This window comes from Boleophthalmus pectinirostris, unplaced genomic scaffold (assembly GCF_026225935.1).
Source record: "Boleophthalmus pectinirostris isolate CB_2022bp ecotype Guang Dong unplaced genomic scaffold, ASM2622593v1 HiC_scaffold_2, whole genome shotgun sequence".
Lineage (NCBI taxonomy): Eukaryota > Metazoa > Chordata > Actinopteri > Gobiiformes > Gobiidae > Boleophthalmus > Boleophthalmus pectinirostris.
In genome coordinates this window covers 18,188,327-18,214,493 of record NW_026571152.1, presented here as the reverse complement: position 1 = coordinate 18,214,493, position 26,167 = coordinate 18,188,327, and the positions used below count along the sequence as shown (strand labels likewise).

At 39.6% G+C, this 26,167-nt stretch overlaps 1 protein-coding gene across 8 annotated transcripts in view; it reads left to right on the top strand.

Moving 5' to 3' along the window:
• The window catches only part of LOC110166823 (membrane-associated guanylate kinase, WW and PDZ domain-containing protein 2-like), a 97,832-nt gene that overhangs the window by 15,780 nt on the left and 55,885 nt on the right, over positions 1 to 26,167 (top strand). For all 8 annotated transcript variants that reach the window (XM_055155252.1, XM_020932132.2, XM_055155248.1 and 5 more), the window contains exon 2: positions 10,196 to 10,312. In XM_055155252.1, the coding sequence (XP_055011227.1) occupies positions 10,196 to 10,312 (117 nt within the window). The remainder of the gene's footprint in view (positions 1 to 10,195; positions 10,313 to 26,167) is intronic.

Below are 26,167 nucleotides of genomic sequence, written 5' to 3'. Positions count from 1 at the left end.
GAGCTATAAAACCACTTGTAATTTAATTAACGTAAGATAGAGCTGTTGTGGAACATTCCAGGCAGAGCGAGGGCATAGCCATAGAAACACCTTTAAAATTGATCAAACTGGACATTCTTTCCCTTTATTTTGCTTCAACCAGTTTTAGCAATACACCAGAACAATAAAAATGTAGCACCAATTTCTTTCAGCGTCGCAGAGGATCTTAAGTGCTTAACTTGGCAGTTTTGCAGTGGTAAACTCATAAATCCAGTGGAAATCCAGTGTGCTGTGCCAAGTAAACAGTGCTTGTTGCTGTCTGTAAAACTAAAACACCATTTTTAACTGCATAAAAACTAGTTAAACTCTGTTGTAGTCTGCTACAAACTAAAAAAAAAAAATTATATCAGCATTTTCAACTTGATTCATCTAGTATCAGCCATATCCTGTCCTTCTTTGTAAAACCCATAGTTGGTGATCACCATTTTCAATATAAATAAACTATAAGGGATTGACAACAACTTCAGTAGACCTAGATGTAGCCTAAACTGCACACTTTACTGTTGGTCGGAACATACTCTTACCACTGATTCACTGCCATTCCTGAACATCTTCTATAATCTTAAATTGTGAGAGTTTTGTGGTGATCATGTAGACAAATCGCCAGTTCAAGTGCCAGTGCAGAGAAATACAAAACAATCTGTGTAATAAAATATTTACACAGTATACCAAGTATTCCCTATAATAACTATATCAACTTATCATTCAAAATATGAAAAATATGCTGGTGCAATATATTTTGGAGCTCAATATTTATTGTGTGTCGTGTTTTTTTTTTGGGGGGGGGGGGTTTGTAATAATGTGGGCATTTTAGCCATTTTTGTTTTAATATGTAACATTTGAACTGTAGAAAGTTGAGTAAATCACTTCTATTGCTAATTATTTGTTGCCGCTCATGCCTTTAAGTGTTAGTGTCAGTGGCATAAAGTACAGTAGTTTCAGTATTGTCATTTTATCATGATATTTCTCCTCATCAATATATCATGCTTCGAAATTTGTTATCGTAAACACTGTACCTGATTTGTACTGTCTTAAAAATTTGTTATTCCTTAATTACCTTATGCATTCCAAGCATTCCTAATTATTCGTTGTCATGAGTTCATAAATACTTATAACTTTTGGTAAGAAAGCCCACACTCCTACCACAACAATGATCTACTTCTATCAGCAGCAATTGGCATATTGTGACAGTGAGTTGTACCATCATTACTGAAGGTCAGTTTTCCTGGTGAGTCAGACTGTTTGCCACTTTGTGCTGCTGTCACCTCTCTTTTTTGGCCTTGGATGTTGCGTTTAGTCCTTTTGTTTAGATTTTCTGTTGTATACGCTAACTCTGCTCCGGCACTTTTTGTCCTGTCTTGTTTTTGTCGCCGGTGTGACCTCCTGCGGGAGTGTGGGCAGGCTATCGATCACCAAGTCTGTGTCTGCGTGCTTTGTTTTCATGGCAACCACTTGGGTACACTGCCGCGCTAACCCCAACTCTCCCCCGATAAGTCTTTAATGGAGCAGGAAGACTACAAGCAGATAAAGTTCAGCCAGAGAATTGTAGTTGCAGTAAGTTTGTTGGTGCTAAGGAGTAAATCAGTGGTTCTCAAACTTCCTGTTGTGCTGAACGGCTAGACCTGGGTTAGTCTTAATATAGTTCTTGGTGTAGTCTGGTTGTTGAAATTAGAGCCCGACCGACATGGATTTTTTTTTTTTTTTTTTTGTGGCCGATATGAAACCGATATAATGGAAGTTGACACTGCCGATAGCCGATATAATCGCCGATATATTTAGTGATATAAAAATTCACTGTAAATCTTGAATTGTTTAAAAAACTTAGGTTTGGCTCTAGTGGATTCTAAATTGGGTTTATTTAGGCAACTTTTATTGTTATTCTGACTCTTTACGTCATATTTACATACAGTAGATTGGCCTAATGGCATTTTTGCATCACATTCTAGCTACTAGTGATGGGTATTCCAGTTTTTTTTTTTTTTGGAGAACCGGCTCTTTTGGCTTGGCTCACTAAACCAACTGGCTCTTTCGGCTCCCAAGCGACTCTTGAGATTGTTTTGTTGCAAGCAGGACTAAACCAGAACTGAACCAGGACTGAGTGTCGGGACTCGGTCTCTCCCTCACTCGAGCCCAAGATTAGTCTTGGTTTATTCATTTTATGCTGAACTGCAGCCAAATATTAATTGCAGTAATTAATTATATGCATAAAGGTGGATCATTCACACATCTATTCACAGCTCATTTACATATCAATGCTGGTCCAGTAGCAAATATACGGCCAATATAGTCACTTTACAATAGGCCAATAGAAAACAGCCTGTTTATGTGCGGGAGTTACAGCAGCTAATCGCTAATAACAAATAACCAAAACTAGCTTCAAAGTCGACATATTTCCAACACTCACCGCTCACACAGGCTCCTCCTCACATCACAAGTCTACACTAATAAAAGTCCTTTTAATCCAGACTCAAACCGATTGTCCGTAAAAAGAATATGATCTCAGTGTTGCGCACCGCTGCGGGTGTAAACAATAGCACGTGAGTGAAGTGACTCTGGGGGTGTGTTCAGGGACAGTACAGACACAGACACAGACAAATTAAACCGCAGATAAATACTGACGCGGAGTCACATATTAGGACATTTATCTGTCTGTAAATTGGATTGAAGGAACATAATGTAGAGAGTCTAAGCTTTATAACGAGGTATAATATGCCCACGTGAAATATCGGCCCATATCAGCAAGCATATCGGCCGATAGCCGATATGTCTCCAGGTGCCCATATCGGCCAATAATATCGGCCAGCTGATATATCGGTCGGACTCTAGTTGAAATGTTACATTAATGTTTACAGTGAGAAGTAGTGCAAGTCAACAATTAAAATAACCATATTTGTATTTTGATAATCGTTATCATTATCTCAACTACACAGACCTTATAACTGTATAACACATACCAAAAGACCTTTTATAGCAATATTAAATAATTCCTCATAGCATAAACAAATCTCTGATTTTCATAACAGATTTTATTTGTAAATATTCTCTATCTTCCACTCACCATGTTTGAACTTTTCTTTGGTTAAAAATATGCTTAAATCATAATGTACAAAAGAAACAGTTGCTTCACTAGTTGACTAATCAAAAAAATAATTGCTAACTACTCAACTTCTAAAACAATCATTAGTTGCAGCCCTAAAAGTTTAAAGTTTTAATTACTCACAGTTACCATTGTCTGATTGATTACCATTCATGTAGTGACCAGATATGAAAGAATTATGTTAATGTCACATACACAGCAGATAGCTCTTTACACTGGGTTTTAGTTCAATCTGTTTTGGAGACTCAGTAGATTTGAATAACATTTTTGCAATGTAGAAATACAGTTTTTTCTTAATTATATCTAGGTTTCACCCTAGTTTAATTAGTTAGTTTAGTGATGGTGCTAAATGTTTGAGAATCTTTTAGTTAGACAACATAGTATTTTAGGATGGAAATGTATGTTCAGTGGTTGCTTAAGAGTTAGTCACATGCCTACTCAAAGATTTTAATTACTCACTGGTCTTATTTTGTTGTGTTAGGCCAGACACCCACATTGCCTACTCCAACACAGTCCAGTTAGGGGTTTGTAGTACTTGAAAGGGCATCTGACCTTGTCCCTGGAACAATAGTCTTGTATTTGTAGGTGATTTTTAATTTTTTTTTAATTTTTAATCACATTCACTGGTGACTTCAGGGTACTTTGTGGGAAGCGAGGCCACACTCCTCTTCCCTCTAGGGTTCATGGGAAATTGGGTATGTCAAACCTACTTATGTTTTCTCAAATCTGACAAAAAGACTGCTGTGGCTTCTGACATGTGGGAGAGCTTGGACGTGTTCCTTCTTGAGACTGCAGACAATTCATTCCCATCTGGTTTAAGTCACCAGTCAAAACATTGATTTCAGAGAATAACGTTTATATGAAATCTGTAGCTTTACCCAGCTATCATTTTACAAAATGTAAACCGGTACTGTACTCAGAGTTTGAATGTCTGCAGTAGTTGATTCTTTCCCTGATCAGATTTGTTATTGCATTCCCTCCATTCCACAATCGTTTCTGGTGTTGGTCTTTTTGAATGGTTTGTATGCTTGTAGTGGTGTGACCTGGTACTGTCAGTGCCAGTGGGCTGTATGCTCTCAGGTCACAGAGCCAGGTGCAGGAGCAGGAGCCTGCTGAGGGCCTCAGGAGCAGCCATGGCCCTGTCTGTAAAGGGGCAGCTTTACCACTGTTTACATGCTCCACACATTCATGACAGAATAGAACCAATCCTCCCATATATCTGCTATGTGGTTTCATATTTCACTAGAATTTTTGTATCTCATTCTCTTATGTATTTTATAACGTATGCTTAGGAAGAGATGTCTATTTCTCCCTGACCCTGTCCAGACAATGTTTTAAATTTAGCTGTTCTCACAGTTGATCCACTGTTGATCCTGAAGTTTTTCACCAAAATCTGTTGATGTGACCCTCTGAAAAAGAGTCATTGACCCTGAGCTGCACAATATGGTTATCTAGTGAATGAAATGTGCTTGTGTTGTGTTGCCTAGCAACCGTGTCATTAGGAGCAGGATGGATGGTTCTCATCACATTAGCTGTTTACGTAATAAAGAAACTAGTCATCTCCTTTACAAACACTTGACACAGCCTTGTTATATGAGGTTTGTTTGTGTGTCCCTCTGTGTAGCCCTGGCCCTGCTCTGCAGTTACCTCTGACAGCAGAAACAGAGCAGACACATAATAGTAGATATTGGACTTATAAATTCAGCAGACAGCCCACTGTGGCCACTGTAGCACTGCGGTGCTGATTAAGGCCCAGACTGGACTGCAGCGCTGAGCTGAGGAATAAAAGAGGCTGGTTGTTGATTTTTGGAGCAGTTTGGGGTCAGTTAATGGGTAGCTGTGTGTGTGACCTGCATGGACAAACCCCGCTGCTCTGTGCACTGTTGTCTTAATGAGAATGGGATTGATCGCGGCTCTTCTCTCCCTTGACATGCCACATTTTTAGGAAATCTGTACTGTCTTTTCCTTCTTTTCACTGCAGCATTTACTCAAACAATTAACTGCCATGTTTAATCTGAGGATGTTCCACTTGCTCCCATCCAGCTCCTGCTGCAGTAAAGCCTGTAAATACATCCAGTCTTCTCTGATAACACACTACTCATATTCCCAGTGTAAACCAGTCCGCATGGATGCCTTCTGCAGACTAACAGCTGTAGTATTCTAGCACACCTCTGCTCCTCTCTGCACTGTGATGCTCTCTGCTCGAGGTCAGCCCAGGAGAGCACCTGAGCATGGCAGGAATGCCAGGGAGTATGTGGGTCCACCGTCTCCCTTTCCATCCTTGGTGCAGTACCACGGACAGCAGGTAGAGGTTGCTGCAGGACCATTTTAGGCCTCCTGTGTTCTAGGCTCCAGCCCGGCTCCCCACTGGCCCATCTATCTGCTCCCTCCTCTCTCCTCTTCCCTCTCTCCTCTCTCCTCCAGCGCCTCTGCTCGCCCTTCCCCCGTCCTGCGCCTCTGCTTTGGATTCCCCTCAGCTGTGGACCGGTGCTGGCAGGAGGAGCCTCCATTCACCCGCCGCTCGTGGAGGAGGATGTGGGGACAGTGAGGAGTGATACAGCCATGGAGACGGGAACCTGTGCTCCTGGACTGTGGATGTAGAGGACGCCGGGGAGGACAGCCTGTCTGTGGATTCTTACTATAGCCTTTTTTTCCATCCAACCGAATGGGCTCATGAGGTGCATCCTAGATTTTACTACCTTTGTCATCCATGTCTTTCCGTTTTTTTGGGCTATGCAGTGCTTTGCCTCGTATCTCAAATGATGTGAGGATTCTTCATGTAACAGTCCAGCTATGTTCATCTAGACTGTCTCCCTTTGTTTCCTCTTGCTGTCTGGGGACGTATTCACAATCTCAAATGCTGTCATTCTACGAAATACCAAATTTATGCAGATTTTTTTCCTAATCTTGTCATTCAGTTTGCTGTGTGCTCGGTGTGCAGCGGGGCAGCGTGCATAGAGATGTCTTTGTAACGGTATGCTGCATGTTGCCCTGTATGTCTGACGCTAGGCTCCTTTTAGCAGATAGGCCCCATGCTGGCGGCGGTGGACTTCGGCGCTTATAAGAATGAAAGATGAGGTGTCATTTGGTACTGCATGGCATCTGGAGGTATTAGCGGTGCATTGGGGGTGTGAAGAAGGTGATGACTTCTCCTTATATAGTTCCCCAGGGAGAGAGAGAGGATTCATCCACTATAGCACTTGTGGAGCATAGGTAGGAATGCTTATGGCGCTCTCCAGGCTAGCTTGGGGTCTTTAGAGTTAAGTCGGTTTGTCTTTTTTAAGTTTTTGGATTAAAGGGGCTGGTGACTAGGGAGGTGGCAAGGGAGTCTATAGGGTACATACTGACTACAGGCCTACAGAGAAAAAAATAATTGATTTAAATATGATTTATCTAATGTAGCTAATATCAGAATAGTGAAAATATTGATTATTGCTTGGGTTGCTCTTAACTTGTAGCTCTAATCAAGCTAATAATTTACATATTATTACATACAGTTACATATAATGTTACTTTGAAAGTCTTTTTATGGTAATTTCAAAAAAAGCTTTTGACAATGTTGCAAAACTGTTTCCCAAACATACCTAGAGTTGTGTGTAGTTTCATTAATCCATTTTGAGAAATTTAATATTTAGTCCACTCCTTTCCCTCTTATTAGGCAAAATGTTATGCTATGTTGCACTAGCTGATGTCATGTTTCCTGGAATTGCTCCTCTGTGTTTCTAAAATCAATACACCTTTGCTAGATTTGTCTGAATTTCAGTGTTAAAATTTCCTAAGCATCTCTCTAGAATCTCTTTTACATGGCATTGTTTTTAGCCCAGCTTTAATTATTATATATTTAAATTTTTATAACATTTAATTTGTCTTTACACACACTGATTTAATGGTTGAATCTATTCTGCTCTTGTTGTTCATAGAAACATCACAATACCAGATTTTAATGTTATGATTACTGTAAGAAAAAGAAAAAAAAATCACAGTTTTACAATTATTGACACCATGACTAATAACAGTAAAATCCTTATAAGTCTTTTATTCGTACTGATCACTATTCCTTTATAATGGACAAACTTTATGAAATCACACTCTCTGAATGATAAAGTAAAGTTAATTTTGTGAAATAAACTTATGGATGACTTTTTAAAATATACTAGTAGACTGAATTGAAATGTCAAATTAGTACGTTTTGCTTCTAAAAATGTCCCAGTTATTATTATTTTTATTATATTGTGACCTGAATATGTATAACTATCTTGAAATGCATAGTTGTTTATTCATTCATATATTAGAACATCCAAATAAACAAATAAATGGAAAATATGTGTTGAGAAATATCCTGGGAATATCTCTTATATCAACAAGCTTGTGATTCATAACTCATATTTACAGCAGTGCATGACTCAGAAAGTTCACAGCTCCTGTTTGCTGCTTCCAACATAGAACGTGTAAGTAGTTATCTGCTGAGATATAAAAGTATGGTGTCTTTTGAGTTTATTGTATTCACATAGTTTTGTTTTCATTTTGACAAAAGCAGCTTTCTCTAAACCAGTATCAAGACTTCTTCTCTTCCTTGTGTGAAGTAATGTTATTCATGACTTATTCATAGGCTGTATACTCTGCAGATGTTTGTTCTGTTGCTTATTGAGTGTATTATGTTAACCCGACTGAAATATTTAAAGCCACTGTAGTTGCTTATGGCTGCCCCAAAGTCACACGCACCTTGGCAAAATTCATTCTGACATCACTGTATATGGGACCCATCTCCTTCTAGCCCCTACCCCCACCGGTGAGAAGATTCTGCTCTTATTGCTCTCTTTTTCTTTATATAGTATTATTAGTTTCAAGGTTTCTTGGTGATGAATAATAGCACATCAAAACGTTTTCTGTATTTTGAATCACATTAGATGCATTTCAGTGCCAATGCTAATGAACGTTTGCCATCAAGCTAGTCAGGAATTTATTTTAAGAATAATAAGAATAAGTTCTAAGAATTCTAAAGCCTGTCCCTGAACCCTGTATTTTAGCTAATGGCATTTGCCCTAATGAAGTGCAAATTATGATCATTTTAACATGTTTTGAAAACATATGGAAAAAGTCATGTGACAGAAACTGATATAAAGGCACCATATGGTGGCATAGCCAATCCTTATTTATGAAATGTTTTACAGTGTATATCATTTTTGGATCGTAATGTCTCTTACTGCCCACATTTAATGTTTAATCATTTAGATTCAGGAAAATATACCATTCACATGTGTTTAACAGTATGTTTACTAGAACAGGAACTTTATTATTTTTTCTTTCTTTTAAAAATTGGATGTGTGATTTCCTGCTGGATAATAAAAAAGTTACACTCTTGTGTAGGGCTGAGCAATTTGGCCAAAACTGGCTGATTTTAATCAAAGTCAGAGCTGTGAGTGTTTGTCTTTCAAACAGGGGAAGATCTTTACATTTTCATTCTTATTATATACTATTTTTTCATGGTTTATTTATTTTTTTATTTATTTAATAAGACAGGGACACTGTACAGTATTTATTAACCTTAACAGGAGAGATGCATTCTACCAGGTTGTAGCACCAGTGCTAATTTCCACCTATAGTCCCTGGGCAGGTTAATTGATTGTATTTAATTGACTTTAGCTATCAGCTATTCTTCCTGGAGACCTATGTAGCATGTTTTGGGTTGATGGGGGAAACCAGTGCGCCTGGAGGAAACCCATCCAGACACAGGGAGAAACATGCAAACTCCACACAGAAAGGCCCGGGTGACCTTCTTGCTGTGAGGCATGAGTGTTAGCCAGTCAGCCATCATGATGCCATATTTAACAAACTGTAAACTTGCTTCAGTTACATTTGTAGAGATAATCTATTTTAAACAATTAAAATAAGATTACTGGTATATGAAAAAAGAATGTCAGGAGTAAATTTTTTTCTTGATTTAATGATTTTGCATTTTTTCTAAATCTTGATTGTTAGAAACATGAATTAATTGGATTGATTGAATTAATTGTACAGCCCTAGTCTTGAGTTACTTAAATGTTATCCATAATATATTTTACCAGTGCTTCCTGAATTGTCATTATAAGTAACTCAACAATCCTCTTAAAGCCATTCAGACTTTATACACATCCAAGTCAAATGGAGCCCATAGCTTCCCTCTAATCCATCCTCCTGTCTGCTTCTTATTATTACACAGCCAACTCACTCACATCAGCAGGAAACCTTTAGTCACATGGTTCAACAACTGACCTCCAGTGACCACCCGCTTCTGAGAGGTTTGATCTCCTTCCAAAAGCCAAGGTGTGCCAAAGCAGTTTCTCCCAGAGGCCATTAGGAAACCACATTTTCTGCAATAACTCACTTTCCTTCACAAGTACATTAAACTGTTCAATATGTACAGCACTTTATTGACTTGCGTTTGTCTTTATGATGTTTTCATACACATTTATAAAACCATTTGGTCCCAAATCATGTCTTGTGTATTTGGGCTACACAATTAATTAAAATATAAAATTGCAATTTAAATGTCTGTAATTAGCAAAAGACAAACACAATTATTTAAGCGACAGAATCAGTAGAGAACACTCCTGTCTCTCTGCTTGGTAGTACTTATAAAACTGGGAGATATTACAATACAAATTCAATTGTAATCAGATCCACAACACAATCATACAGTGTTTCTCTATTTAATGCAGCACTATGCTCAAACACAACTCTTAGTTCTCTCTCTTAGTGAGTGACAGGTAGATTTAACAAATTACAGTGAACATTAAACTTTCAGAAGAAGCAGATGAGTTTACTACTTACGTCACTTCTTAAAGCCAATTCCCTTGATCTTGATTTTTTAATTCAGTATTTTCTTGATCTTGCTTTTATCAAATGCTTATTTATAAAACCACTTTGTCCCATATCCTGTCTTACATCATCAGAGACACTTCTAAGCCTTCTGTTTGCATTTCTGTGTCACTTCTGGAGGAATACCAGGCTCTCTATGGAAAAGGCTGATTCCACATGCTAGTGCTAATGGGCTAATCTCTTCCCTGTGTTTGCGTCCAGGGGGGGTGGTTGACAAGGATTTGCGGCACTACCTCAACCTGCGCTTCTCCAAGGGCTCTGTGGACCACGACCACCAGCAGATCATCCGAGACAACCTGTACCTTCGCACCGTCCCCTGTGAGTACCACCCACACTTTTACATTACAACAAGGCAGTATTTGCTGTTTTTTTATCTGCTTTTCATTCATATTTATGGTAGTGAAATAAAAACGGCTGTGTTTTTTAAGGATGGCTTTTCTGATTGGTCTATAGCCCGCTTTATAATTGATGTCACAACCTTAGACTAACAAACCTGCACATGGCATGTATTCTACATTTAAACATGGGACATAGCAGGTTTGCTTTAGCACATGTTTGTCTAAGGGAGTATCGCATTAAACTTTGCAATGTGATCTCACCATCTATTTTCAGCAACGATGAAAAGCACTTCTTGATTTGAGTTTTTGTTATATTTCAAGGTCTTGTACCTGACTGTAACAGAACTAAATAATATCACCAATTCATTTTGAAAGGAATTTTGTATCGATAACCTTATACAAGCTTCTGTGACTTGTCAGGGTTCAATGTCAGAGTCAGAGTTCACTGTTTTTAACTTATGACTTTGTTTGAATTATGTCTTTGTATGTCTTCTTGTTTCCTGATTTTAAAAGCTTTAGAATCTCTGAGATAGATTTAGTAAGAATAATAACTAATAATAATGCATTAGTCTCATGTAGCACATTTCCAGATGCTCAAAATTGGCACCTGGTATTCCCAGTGGTCTCTCATCCAAGTACTAACCAGGGCCCCCCTTGCTTAGTTTATGAGATCTGATGAGATCAGGTTTTGATGTGGAAATTTGGCTTGGAGAAGGATGTAGCACAAATTTTTAAGAAATGGTCTAAAAAGTATAATTATTTAAATAAAAAAGAAATCTAAACAATATTTATTTCAATAGTCTAACATGCTGTATCAGTAGATTATGCATTTGGTTCTGGATGAGATGATGAGTATATTAACAGGGATATCAAGTTATTTGTGCTGGGTATGCATGGTGGTAGATAACTCAGCTCAACAAAGTGCCTCTCCCTATAACTGGGTATGTAACTGGGTAATTGGCTGTATTCTGGGTTCCCTGTCCTTTGCCTTTGATTATAAAATGTGCCCTTGTGTAAATTCAAATTCTTGTGTATGAAAGCCATTTTGTTTCAATTTATGCTACTTCACTGGTAGGTCCCAAGCAGTTTGAACGAGCAAGCTTACCTTTAGGCACAGATGTTTCTTGGCAAAGACAGTATTATAAAAATGGTTGGAAATGGTTGTGGATGCATTCCAAAACATTTTTATTTTCTGAGAATTGCCCCTTTACACATTTTTTAAATTGATCTGTATTGTGAATTTTCCATCCATAATTTGTATAGTACTTTACAGTCATCATTTACTCTTACCCTGTCATACATTACCACCTCATCTCTCTGCGTCTCACATCTATTACTCTTTCTTCCCCGTCAATCGTTCGGTTACTGCGCTCTCAGCCTGAGGTTTCCACGGCAACCACCCTCTTGTCTCCGAGCCCCCTTTCACCCCTCCTTCCCCTTCCGCTCAATCTTGCCATGCACCACGGACGTCCACATATGATAACGCCATCATGTTTGCACCATTTGAAGAAGCTATTTACACGCTGGACACATAGAACAGTACAATGCCCCAGGGCTGGCTGTCTGTGCTTTCAGCCTCTTGGCCTGTTGCATGGTGAGAGGGGGTGAGGAAGGGAGGGGGGTGTCATTGGGGTGATCGACATGCATAGCTCCGCCTCTTGCCAATACTAAAGCACGTCGTGAATCAGCTTCTCTGTAGAGTGGCAAAGCTTTTTCCCATTGACTGCTCCGGCGTGTGTGCTCTGTTGCGCTGTTTGTTCAAAGGCTTTATTTCAGCCTGACACGCTCCAGCATACTCCCCTAATAACCCCACACGTGCGCTCTGCTGTGCCAGAGACAGAGGTGAGAATGGCCTTTTTTATCTGCAGACATTAAGGCAGAACAAACTCGCAACTGCTCGACAACAGAAGAAAATTGCACAGTTTAAGATCCAGGTGGCGTCATAAATTTGATGAACATCGTGACGTGATAGTGTTGTGAAAGCGTATGGTTAATGGTTTTAGGGTTGCAAATGAAGGCAATATCAAGAATGCATTTACTTTCTCTATAGTGATGTTATTCTATTACCGTGCAGTTTTCCCGAATAGAGATTGTATTATAGTAAAAAAAAGTGGTCGCCAGTCCCAATTTTACTGTAAAAGACACATTACTTGAGGGAAAATGCTGTTTTTGCTATAAACATTTTATGTAATATTACCGGAAAAGTCATATCCTGTGTGTCAGTGTCCCTCAGGTTTAACACTACTAGCTCATGCTACATAAATGGCTCTAGCAGCTACTTAGCCAGGGGCTCTGCTGAGAAACACAGGTGAGATGCATGATCTAATTTGAAGAGATTCAGGGAAAAAAAGATCAAGTCATTTCCAGTTCACATGGTTTGTATGAGCACTAAAGTGCTATTTAAAGCATTCTTAAATGTGTATTGATTTGGGTAAAGATTTGGTTTAAAAAGACCATTGTTTAGCCTAGCTCTAACCTAGACAATATATTGGGGTAGAGCTGAGTGCTGAAACAATCAATCCAAGTTTAGTGACAGTTTCACTAGCAAGGACCATGTCACAACAATGGAATACAATAAGATGTTTATTGACAGCGGATAGACAGCTGAATTGAACCCTTCCCTCCTTGAAGATGACATCTTCGTACTGAATGATGAGCAAAAGACATGGGTGAGTGGGAGGGGGTCGAGTGAGCTGATGCGGATTGTGTTGTCAGGATAAGTCATATAAATAGGGCTTCTGGGAAATTGAAGGCATGGTTGAGATAAGATGTGGTTGGCTGGAGAGGAGGTTGAGGCGTGGTTCAGCTCCTGAATCTCAGTTAGTCATATCAACTCTATCAACTTTTGAAACCTAGAGTAGCATTAGCTGGATAACACGTGACACCAAGAAATGTAAGTTCGAGAAGTGTACAGATATACAACCTTGAAATGAACAGGACTTGAACAGGACTTGAACATGCATGAAAAAAACAACATTATTTCATAGTTAAGTGAATCTCTCCTGTTTTACCAGGCTCTTCTGGCCGGTAGTGCCTGTACTGGGGTAAAAGTGCAGTGACAGCTGGATGATGGACTCTGGATTACGTTCAACACTGCAGGCTCTAGTGCTGTCATGGCGGCTGGACTGTTCTGGCCCACTTTTTCACCAGTGACCATACTGCATTTAGGTCTTTGGAAAGCCACATATGCTGTATTATTTGAATGTCAGTCATGTGTAAACACAGATTTAGGTGAATTATTAATTTTGATTATATCACCAATGGAGTCAAAGATATTTAAAGGTGCACTTTGTAACTTCTCTGGTGAAGGGTCCACCATCTGCTTGTCTTCTGGTCTTTCTCAAAAATACCACACATCCACACAAAACATGCATTACTTCTGTCAGTGGATCAATTTTTCCACAGGTCTGACCTGGTGATGTAGCCTGCTTGTCTCCATGGAGAGAGTTAAATTAAATGCCATACTGTGGAACATTTCAGGAAAAAACACCATTGAGTCGAGCAGGTGGCGGACCCGAAAAGTTACACCGTGTACCTTTTAAGATAATTATTTTTGAAGACAAACACTTTATACTGTGGAGATGTCGTTCTTGTACAGGCTGCTCCTTTAAATGTATTACTCATTATTTGGCAAAGCTGATGTGGAATTCTATTATATAATGACTAATCCTATTCACAAATGCTCGAAGTGAAAAGTATTTATCTTCCATTTATTCAATTACAAACATTTATGTTGCTAAAAATACTTGGTGGCGTCACCTGCTTGTCTCCATGGAGATAGACAGGTTTAATGCCATATTGTGCAAAGGAATGTTTCACAGTGGCAGGCTCTCCACCTGAAAAGTGCTCCTTTAATTCTTAATTTGATGATGGTTGGTGTTTAATGTGCCTGATTATGAGATGGCAGAAGTGGGTATTTAGTGATGGACTTGTGCTAGAGAAAATGGAGCACTGCTTGGACTTGGATTAGATTTTTTTATAAGAATTATGCCACAGTGGACTATGGATTACATTAGTTGGTAAATTGGACAATGGCGGGTTGATGTTGCATGGGCTGGTGGTATGGTGGATGGTTAGGGTTGGTGATTAGAAGAAGGGATATGTGATATTCCAAAAATGTATGTTTTCTTGGAACCAGATCACGATTTCTATTTTATCACAGTTAATGTCATTTTAGCATACTTTAACTTTATATTGCCTTGTAGAGATAAATGCTTCTTCTGAGAGTTCATACTTCATTGCAATTTAAATCTACCTCTCTTACTTGGGATATTAAAGCTAAGCAAGAGGAGGAGTGGATGGGGATGGTGTCTATGTTTGAGCATAGAGCTGCATTCAAGACCGTGATTTTACCAAAGTCAGATCATCATAGAAGTGACCTCACAATTCAATCACCATATTGCCCAACCAGTCCTAACAGGAAAGTGGGGTAAACTTACAATAAAATGTTAATCTCAAAATATTTGGACTATTCTGAGAGATTATTGACAATGACACAGCAATTGCAAGTAGCTCTGGGAGCATGTGCAGCCTTTGCCTTCTGGTCTAGTGCTGGTTCACATCCTGCTTCTCTCCCTGGGTCTGTGCGCCCGTCCCTGGGTCTACGCGGCTCTGGGCCCGTCCTGTCACTGCGATCGCATCACTTTGATGAGCAGACGCCACTCTGCATCACCACTGTGTGTCCCACCCAAGGACAGGCAGAGGCCCTGGGCTCGCTGCACTGCACTCTTATAACACTTAGCCAAAATAACACCATCACGTGACAGGGGCAAACAATTTACAAGAAGATTGTAAATTGTAAATTGTAAATTTTAAAGAAGAGATTTATTGTCCAGGACAGTGTTGACTACTATATATTTGGGCTATAACAATATAAAAATCTCACTGATATGAAAACTGTACTACTGTACCAAGGACACTGCCAGCTCAGTCTTGTTATGTGAGCTATGTAATCTGAAGTTATAATACTATCTAAAATGGAAGCATAGACTTGAATGGACAATACCAGTTACCATGCTTATATTATAGTGCCACTTCTCTTTTCCAGCTCTCGGGCTACTGAATTATTTCTACAAAAATATCTAAACTATAGCAGTCTTCGATATATTTGTTTTTTTAGATGATACTAATGTCCAATATTTATTTTGCTGCTGTGGAAAACCAGTATACCAATCATAAGATTTTAAAACAGGAATGAAATACCAAGGCATACAAATTTATGTTAAGTTTGAATAGTAAAATTTACAAATTAACTTTTAACTTTGAATAACATATCAGTGAAATGTTCAATACTCAGTACTATTAAAGCCAATATATCATCTGATATATCATCCATCCCTAACTATCTTTGCTCCTTAGAGTCATAGAACAGCCTGATGATTGTCTATGCACTACGGGGAGCCTCTGGACCCAGCCTTTATGTTGTAGGTGAAATGATGGTTAAGAGCAGATGATGTGTGGATGCAGAAGGCTGGGCAAGCTGCTGTGTGGAGGACTGGACGTGCTCCGAATGTGTGGAGGAGCCTCGTAAGTCATTCCCCCGAGAATTTCACCCACCCCCTCTCCCCCCTCTCCATGCATCAGTATAAGGCAGCATAACTATAAATAGCTCCAACAGTAAGTGGCACGTTTCTGCGCTCACATTGCCTATAAATACATGCAGCTTCTGTCACTTCACATCCACTCTCCTCCAGCTCTCCTCGGGCCCCCCCCCACCATCGGGGAATCCACCCCAGGAGATGGCGTAGGGAGGTGGGCTTGTTGATGAGTAAAGGCAGGGTCAGCACAGTGCTTGCAGTGTGCCGGAGGTACCAGAGCTTATGACGCTGTAGAAAATATTTGTACTAATGAAGATGGAAGTGGTTTATGGAAATGGTAATGTGATTGTTATGGCATTATAGATTATTTTCAGTTCATGCGTTTGACACTAAAAAGCATTTTCAACTAAACTGAAAATTATTCTTAGCAAAGAGAGGTTTGATATACCTTGCACTATAAACTAATTAAATACAAACTGTTATTTCGCAATAGAACCACTAACAATTAATTATGTTTGATAAAATGTCCTTGGCCTTTACCATGATATTACTACTAAAGGGTGGCGGCAGTAGCTCAGTTGGTAGAGCATTTACCCACTGATCTAAAGGTTGGCAGTTTGAATCCAGCTCTCTACATAAACATCACAGGTTGAGCGGTCAGATCCATTAACCCACAGGTTGGCTGGTGTGATTCCAGCTCCCACAGATGAATGCTGTTGTTGTGTCCTTGGGCAAGACACTTAACCCACCTTGCCCACAGTGTCTGCATACACTGGTGTGTGAATGGGTGAGTGGTTCCTTGTTGTAAAGTGCTTTGAGTGCCTTGAAGGTGGAAAAGCGCTATAGAAAAATGTGACCATTAAAGGGTAATGTGTTTTTAAACATTTTAATGCTTGCATTTAGGCATGCATTGATCCAGCTTTGTCTGTTCCACTATCAATAGTTTTACTTAAAGTATCTGCAGATACTCTTAATTAATAAAAACAAAATACTGTGTGTGAGTGTGTTTGCATGGTGTATAATAAAAAAAAAATCATTGAGGACTTTGGGTATAGACAAAACTACTTCTTAATTGTGAAAACTGTAGAAGAAAAAGGTTAATGTATTTGAAGACATCGTGGTTACATTATCAAAGCTGTTGGGAATGGGAAAAATGTGAGAACCCTGTACTACTACTAGTACTGCAATTACTATAAAAACATATTTGCTGTTAACACTCAGACTTATTTAGCGACTTGGTGTGGGTTTAACAATGGGTTGACAAAATTGCATTAACATTTTCTCTTCACAGTTCGTGCAATTATGCAGATTTTTTAAAGCTAAAATTTGGCTTCTGTTCCATTGTTTTCATTGAAGAAGTCAGACAAATAATTAACATTTCACAATAGTCTCTCAGTCAGACAGTGCGTGTACTCCCTGCACAGTCATTAGCAGCTTCACACTTGGACTCTTTGTATCAGACAACATGGCCACCAGTGTCGCCATAACACCGCTCATTTTATGGTTAATGTGTACTCGGATGCACCCCTGACTAAAAATACTCAGGAACAAAATCCGCACCTTCAAATGAACACTGCGCCTGTTCCAGTCTCTCCCACACCCATCTGTGGAGTGCTCGAAGAACATGTACATTCTATAATTGTTTAACTCAACTGAGGAGACTGTAGCTTCTTGTAAATATGGGCACAGAATTATAAATATATTTTGTCAAAATAAGAATTTTCCTTCCTTTTTCCTTCTTTGATTATATCCTGAGCACATATTGTGTTTTTTGCTTCATAGATGGGGACTATTACAATCAATGTACAAAAGCGCGGGACAAAATTGAGCCAAATGGTGATGTCTATCGGAGGCTTAACCTTATGTAATACATTGCCAGAGCATCAGAAATTGTGACACCTACCTTCAACAACATTCAAAACAACAACCTTCTAAAAAGTTCTTAAAGACTGATTGAAAATTTAATTAGATGAAAAATTGGTCTCTTTTAGCTTCCTACTTTTGCTTTTAATGTAAATTGACTGTTTTCATTTTCTCTGTTAGGGCTCAGATGTGATGTCATGTTATGGGTGTTGTTTTGTCAGGTCAGGGTGAGGGTAAGTAATGTGTGTGGTGGTGTTTAATATAGTTAATAGTTAGTTGATAGTATAGTTAATATACTTTTACCTGCTTTGAAATTAATTTATAAAACTTAGCTATATTAACTCCGGCATATTTACTGTATGTTGAAGCGTTGAAGCTGCTTGCTGACACATTGGTATGCACTGTCCCAATTAAAATAAATAAATAAATGAAGCAAAATCACAGTAGCAATGGTCTTTTTGTGGGGAAAAAATTTCTGTTTTCTCTCAAATGTTAGTGCTCCTCTATGTGTACAAAATGTGTCCTGAACTGAATCCTGATTTGAAAACACAAATATTATCACAAACATGCGGCCCTGTAATCATGGGTAATGCTGCATTGATCTAGAGAGAAAAAACAAAAACATAGAGGCCCTTGAGGTCTTTGAGTGGATGGTTTTCTGCCATTTGGTCATTGCCATAATAAAAAAATATTTCCATTACCGAAACTGATTTTCAATATCACTTTTAATTATCTCTTTATGGGTTTAGGTTTTTATGGGTTACTCATTCAACTTAATTGATAACAAAATATTTTGCTTTTAAAAAACTGTGTAAGAAATTTACAGCATAATCATAGTCATTCATTTATACCCCTTAGCGCTGCTGTTTTGTTCTTGTCTGATTGTGAAGCACATTTTTTTATCTTTTACTGTCACTGCCTCTTTGTGCTAAAGCAAGAATCGATTTTATGGGTATAGTATATTGCTTTACATCTGTTCCACTCTCACATGTTGGCTCGCAGTGTCTCCCAATTGATAATTCTGTTTGTGTGTGCGATTTAATGGGCAGACTTAATAAATGAATAATGGGGGGTGGGAAACGTACACGCTGAGTCTTATGGAGGCAGAGTAGCGCGTCTTCCCTGGGGACTGGCTCCTTAAAGGGGTGATTTGCCTGCTGGCTCGCTCTTGTTAAAGGCATGGCTGACACGTTTTGATGCGTGCGGCGCCCCCTGCGGTTTGATTGGCACGCGGGATTAATGCGCACCGTGGATGAAAGGACGTGCAGAGGGAATGATATGAGTTTAGTGCAGTGAAAATGGCAAATATTGGAGCTGATTAATGAAGTGGTTATGTTTGCAGAGTGCTGTCAGTGTTAAGCCTGGACAGGTGTCAACGGACTGGATGGTGTGTGCTGGCTGCAGTTATGGGGAAAACTAGTCACTTTGCAGTACATTTACCTAACGTCTATAATGGTGTCAGTGTCAGTCATTGGTAGTTGTTAATTAAGGATTGCACATTTTGTTTTGATTATGGTTGATTGGCCACTTTATCAAACAATAAACATTAAATATACACACAATTGCCTTTATTATTCATTATTCATTTTAATTCATTTTTAATTTTTTTTCATTCTCAATATTAAATGGCTGGTAACCACAGATGAAAAAAAGAATGAAGCCAAAAATAGAATTGTTTTATGCTTATAAAGACATTGTAACAGTTTATAGAAGCATTTAACATGCATTTCATTATAATTGAAGAAATCCAGTTCGAACCTCTTTTTATACTCTTGGGGACCTTTTTTGAATCTTTGGTCACACAAATTTTGCTCCCAGTCCCTAGATTGGGAATGATTGTTTTATGTCAACCTATGGCCATAGCAGGTTCTATAAAAACTTGCTCATATAATGTGTGAAATGTGGAATTGCAACAGTGTGTTGAGTGGTTTCTTTTAAGGTCGGCAGTTAGCAATACTTGCGTTGCCTGTGTGTCACAGAGATTTCTGGCTCAGAACGGCACCCAAGCTACAAGCCCCAGAACAGTTGTGGCTTGTAGCTTGCCACCAAGTATAGAATAAATATTCTGTATCCTTATAAGCTTGTAAAGCAACAAAAAGTCCAAGACATTGTTATATTTTCAGTTTTTGCCAAATTTTTTTCATGTTTTCTCTTTCTGCATAAGCCCCCAACATCATCCTCCTGCATCACTCACTTCCACGTTGTAATACTAAAGATGTTTTTTTGGCCCATCAGAGACCATGCTGTCTCCCTGGACCCGCCTCAGAACAGGTCTAATTTCTCAGTGTCAGGCCGTCTCTTCTCCAGCAGACATGGATGCTGTGAGCTGAGCACTGGTGGAGGTTGCTGCTGGTCCTGGAGATGGATTGTTCCAGATAAAAGCAACCATCACCCACTGCTCCCTTCACCCCAACTGACTTTGCAATTTTCTGTATGTGGAAATGTGTTTGACAAGGATTATGGTATATAAGTACAACTCAAAACTTCATAGACTATTCTAATTGAAGATTTTGTGTTGGTGTATTTATTGCAGTATTGTTAAGAAAGACAATAACAAAGATTTATTCATCTTGGCTGCACTATATCTTATTCCATCTTCCATCATAACTCCACATACAAGGCAACTTAAACCAAAAATTTGCCCTTTTCAAATATTCTAAGAATCTAAACAATTTGAGATGTTAACATTGTCTCAGAAAGTCTTTGAAGTAAAACATTTTAACTGGCCTCCAAATTCTCAAGACACTTTCTTACAAAACAGGCCTACAGCTCTATGGCATAAGATCTCGTACATTTGCAATTCAATGCTGAGTTATTTTAGTACTGTTGTCTGGTGCACTGTGCTTTGGTTTCAGATGTCATGACAACAGTCTATAGTCTCTGTAGTGTGTAATTGAGAGAGAGACAGCCAAGACAAACTATCCTTAATATGCTGTGATGTGTAATAATAGACTTCACTAATGATCAGTTTGATTCTCAGATGAAGAGACAAACCGTTACTCCTGTTTTGATATATATATTTTTAAATGTTCATGTAACATTTCTTGTATAGGGCTGGTTATATGCTTGTTTCCATGGAAATGTAATGTGCTTTGCCATTAATGTATGCCTTTAAACATATCTATCTTGCATTTATATCATTATAGGTTTTATTGCTAAAACATTTCTTACTGTGAGCAAATGTGCCTCTCCACAGATGTGACCTGTAACTCTGCCCGATGGTGCCACCTGTTTGTCTCCGTAGAGATAAGTTTAATCCTGTACTGTGGAACATTTTATCCTAAGCAATACCATCTTCATGGAGACAAACGAGTGGTGTAACACAAGAAAGGTTTTGCATTGCACTTTTAAGGCAGTGTTGAACCTTGTAATTTGCAATGGTGACAAGGTCCAGTATCCCTCAATATTTATCCAATCACATTAAAGGATTATATAATGTTTTTTATGTCAGCCGTGACCAAGCTAATGCACCACCAAGGTACCTCATTGCATTACTCCTTAATGTTCTGGCAGACTGTGCCTATAGACATAATAACCCAGTAGTGATTTTTCCTCCACAGAGGTGCCATCTACTTCCTGGTTTACAGCCACAGTCAGTGCTGTCTAAGCCCTGGTCAAATTACACCCAGCCCTCCAGTTATGAGCTTTTAGTGGCTACGCATTGACAGTAATTGATTGATCAGTTGCTAAAGCTTCCTCGCATTGAAAATAACTAAACTAAAGGTTACGTCTGTGGAAGAAAAAACATTACATGATTCTCTACAGTGTCATATCTGTCTTACATTTTGTCCCTGGTAGTATCGACGTAGATGCTTGTTACCATGGCAAGTGTTGCTGGGAGCCGCGATGTTGTCGTGGCAGCAGACGATCCTGTCGGGAGTGTTGCCGCGTTACGTCGCCGCAGCTCTTTGTAGTGTAAATAAGGATGCTCGATCATACTTTTACCCATCGACCGGCTTGTCACGCTTCACATCTGCCGGCCGGGGAAAGCAGGCACGCAGGAAAGAGAGAGGAAGAGGAGAAGAGAAGAGAGGAAGAAGAGCTAACAAGGAGGAGAGGGAGAGCTTTAGAAGACACAGACAGGCTGTAATAAGGACACAGAGCACCAACATGGGAGGCAATGATGACCAGGAAGTATAGGTGCTAGACAAAGATAGAGTGAGATTGGAGAGGGTATAGCTAGGGAATCATTTCTACTTGTTGTGTTTGGACAAGGGGGCTTGAGGAGTTACTGAGGGAGACTGAGAAAGTTAATGATGAGGAAAAGAAAGGTTTCTACCTAATGGTGACATCATAAGGAGTGGGACCTCCATTGTCTACCTGATACTGAGATTGATTGTTTTGAAGATGTGAGAAATTTTAATATTGGTTTTAGATAGAATTTGATGATCATGATAATTTTAGATAAAGGGCATGGTTGTATTAGCCTGATTCATCAGCTGGTTTCACTTCATGGAAACTGTCTGACCTTGCAGCATTAGAATTCGTTCAGTCAACGGTAGGCAGGTACTTTTTTATTTAAATAAACTGCTGCTGTTTGGTCGTGACGCATGTATTGCGCTGCTAGCGGGGCTAACTGGTATATTAAAGGTTGTATGGAGGATTTTTTTTTGTTTCAAGTTGTCAATGATAGCATTATAGAGGTGCAGTAGCCTTGTAATTATGATGACCAAAAAAAGAGAATAAAAATTCATCAACTCTGGACGTGGTGGGGCCAGCTAAACATTTGCCAATAGATAACGACACTGCCTCGTTATCTGTTAGCTGACAGGCTGTCAATCAATCTCCCTACGTTTCTAGCGTAACTAACTTGCCTGCGCGCCGCCGGTACGTGGTTTACGTACGCCTGTCACGCAGTCCACAGACGCAAGCCGCACAGACGCTGTTTACTCCACCAACGCAACAGTTCTTAGCGGCTTTTTTTGACCTATATCTTCCTCGCAGTTCGCACAAAGTTTGTTGCAATGGCAGACAAGAATCCAGGAGCAGTTAGCCGCAAAAGAAAGTCCGTTTTTGAGGTCGCTGAAAGAAGAAGACAAGGGGAAAAGCAGCGAAGCCAAACTAAGGTGATTCTTATAGATTCATTCCAGCGATGGCGCGACTGAAGCAGACGCAGGGTCTAAAGACTGACGCATTGGTCGCCAAATTACTCCTGGACAGGTCACTTCTGCTTATTATGAAAACGTACTTTATTTCCAAGAGCTAGTCAAACGTTTTTCAGGACACGAAAGCGATATCCTATGTCTGAAAACGTAATTTTCAAGGCAAAAAAGAAAGAGTCCGCTTGCTGCTGCGTGTTGTAGCTAGTTCATTCGCACTGAATCTCCGCGCAACCTTCTCTGCACCCCTTTCCTGCTCCTGTCCCCGCTGCCCGTTCCGCTCTTCCCCCTGCTCCTCACTTCTCCGGGCACGGAATCTCCGCGCACCGCTCCCCTCTCCTCTCTCCTCTCCCTGCTCCGCTCTTCTCCCTGCTCCTCACTTCTCCGGGCACGGAATCTCCGCGCACCGCTCCCCTCTCCTCTCTCCTCTCCTCTCTCCCTGCTCCGCTCTTCTCCCTGCTCCTCACTTCTCGTCCGCGAACGAAATGTCCGCACACCCACTCCCCCTGCTCCTCACTTCTCCACCTTGCCTAACCAACACTGTAGTTAGTTGTTTACAAGTCATGTGCAGCTCACCGGCTGTAAACAAACCTGTTTCTGGCGTAAAGAGGAGGCGGGAGGAGACGTTTCTACGTAGGGAGCTGTAGGGGAGGGGGGGTGGTTTCACACATGCGCAACATTTGAAAAAGGACAAACAGTCGCTGGATTTCTCGTTCCTTGGAAAATCCTCTATACAACCTTTAAGCTTTTCCCAAATCCCGTAGGAAGAAGGGCAATAACGTCTTTCCCCTTGAAGAAATTCACTAAACATTCTCTTTGTTCCGGCTTTAAATCCTTGATCTCGTTAATCGTTGCCAACAAAGAATGTATGGCTCTTCACTGATTGGCTGGTGCCCGGACTCACACTTCTGGGGTTTTTGCGAACAGTCTAGTGCACAGGTGTCAAACATAAGGCCCAGGGGCCAGATCCAGCCCTCCAAGCCCTTTAATCTGACCCTCAGCTGATTTTCTACTAAAATATTTTAATTATATTTTCTATTAACATATTGGTAATATTCTGCGGCGCTGAGCACAGCAGTGTCTCCAGTGCCTCTGTACGTGGCCCCTGCCACCAGAGCAGCACAAATGAAGACTTGTCTCTTTCCAAACGCTCTTAAAGGACGATCGCTTTGACTGTTGACTGTGACACCCTCATCAGCAAAATGGCAAAAATGAGAAAAGTGGAGCCGAGTGCAGGATTTTACAAGAAAAATTGACTTATTCCTATTTACATACAAGTTATTTTTAAAATGTTGTGTTGAAATTGTATTTTTCTTAAAGTTTCAGGTTGTTCATAATATTATAATATTTTGTAAAAGAAAGAGTTCATCAATTAAAAAAGATTTCTGTAATAGATTTGTGTTTCCCTGCACAAATATTTGAACTTATTGCTATTTTTGGAGTATATATGTCATGAGTTTTCTGATCCGGCCCCTTTGGGATCAAAGTTGGTTGGATATGGCCCCCGGAACAAAATGAGTTTGACACCCCTGGTCTAGTGTATTCCAATTTCTGACCTAGTCGTTGGAGAGAAATGAAATTGAGCGGAGGCACTAGGTGGCACCAGCCTGGCTAGGGTTGTATAGTACTCTATGGTAGATTTATTCCTTTTGAATTAAATATTCAATAACCAGTTATGTTCCAGAATTGTTGAACCTTATCATTATGTGTTAGGGATTGGCTCTACAATTTACCATATTAATGTTATGGCTGAAAGTCCTGTTAACTAACAACAATAGTCTATTTGTATTGACTACTGAGCAAAAAAATCCCTTATGTTTATTTGTGGTCAAAGAGAAGACTGTGCCAGTTTTAGTTTCATGGGAATAGACCCAATAATTACAGCAATATCAGGTCCACAAATCTGAAATCTGACAGTTAAACATCAAATTCCACCACGGTATTCTGACCTGTCCTCCAGATCAACTTTAAACTATAGAGTCTAGAATATTGTGATATCAAGTAAATGCAACCTGCTGAGTCTCATTTTTAGAAACAATATACCATGTTAGTATATTTGCACCAGATGCTCTTTCTTCTGCCAATGAGGCGACTTTATTTTTGACCAATATTTCCATAATTCAACAATTAAAAGAACCATTTTGCTGTTTTTACTGTGTGTGGTAACCCTCCTCTGTTAGTGAAGGTACTGGAAGAAGTAGTAGTAGATTATAATACTCCTTATTAGCACATATTAGCATTCAGTGAATTGTGGTAATATGTTTGACAGAAGCTTAATTTGAATGAAAATAATATAATAATCTTACTGTGAACTAAACAGATTTTGTGTCTGGCTGGATTTTCAGCCCAGTATTATTTAGCTTTTAACAGTTTTAAATTTATGTGACTGCAATACACCAAATTCCTATTATGTGCAGATATTGAATCAACAAATACAATTTTAGAAGGTCGCCTAACTACTGGGTCTTGCTGGATCATTTAAAATTCAAAACTGTTAATACAAAATGATAAACATACACTCTCCAAGCTTTCCCCCTACTGCAAATCTTTCATAAATCTTGTAAGTCAACATATTCTTCTTCTGGATCTTAGGTTCACTCCCCTGCTAGTGCGAGCACTGATGGATTACGTTCTACAACACAGGAGAGACCAAAACCTCTGCAGTTCCTCTCTCAGCTGGGATCCTCCGCCTCTGCCTACATGTAAACATTAATCCCAACCATCTTCATCCTGCGGCCCTGAAATTACCATAAACCTGATGCCCCGTGCTGCTCAAAGCGGCTGCATTTGTAAACCTATGGATGTACTAATATGTGCGTATTGATGAATAGAACAGTGCTTGCTCCTCGTTTCACCTCCCTGTTCCCACACGTGCTAGCTAGCAACTTGTGATTTATTATTATGATTTGACCACCTCCCCCCTCTCTCTATTATGATAATCACTCCATCAATAGACTATTTTTAGCTCGGAGCCCCGCAGCCCTCCGCCTTGCACTGACTTCCTGGCTAATTACACAAACAAGCATGCACACTTGCTCCTAACTTATCCGGTTTCTTCTCTTCTTTATTTCTGTCTATTTTGGACCTGGTCTCTCTATTATTTAGCTTTTGTCCCTTATCATCTTACACTCCATAGAGTTATTTCAGTATCCACATGTGTACCCTATGCTTCAAATGGACTTTCCTTGTTATGTTTGAGCTGATCTGCCCCTCTGTCTTCCAACAGTCAGAGTGAGCAAGGAGTCTTAGTGGTTTAAAGCAAAGGATATCTTCACCTCTCCGAAGTGGCAGCTCCAAAGCGTTTGTGTGCGATGATAGATTTGACTCATTTAAGCC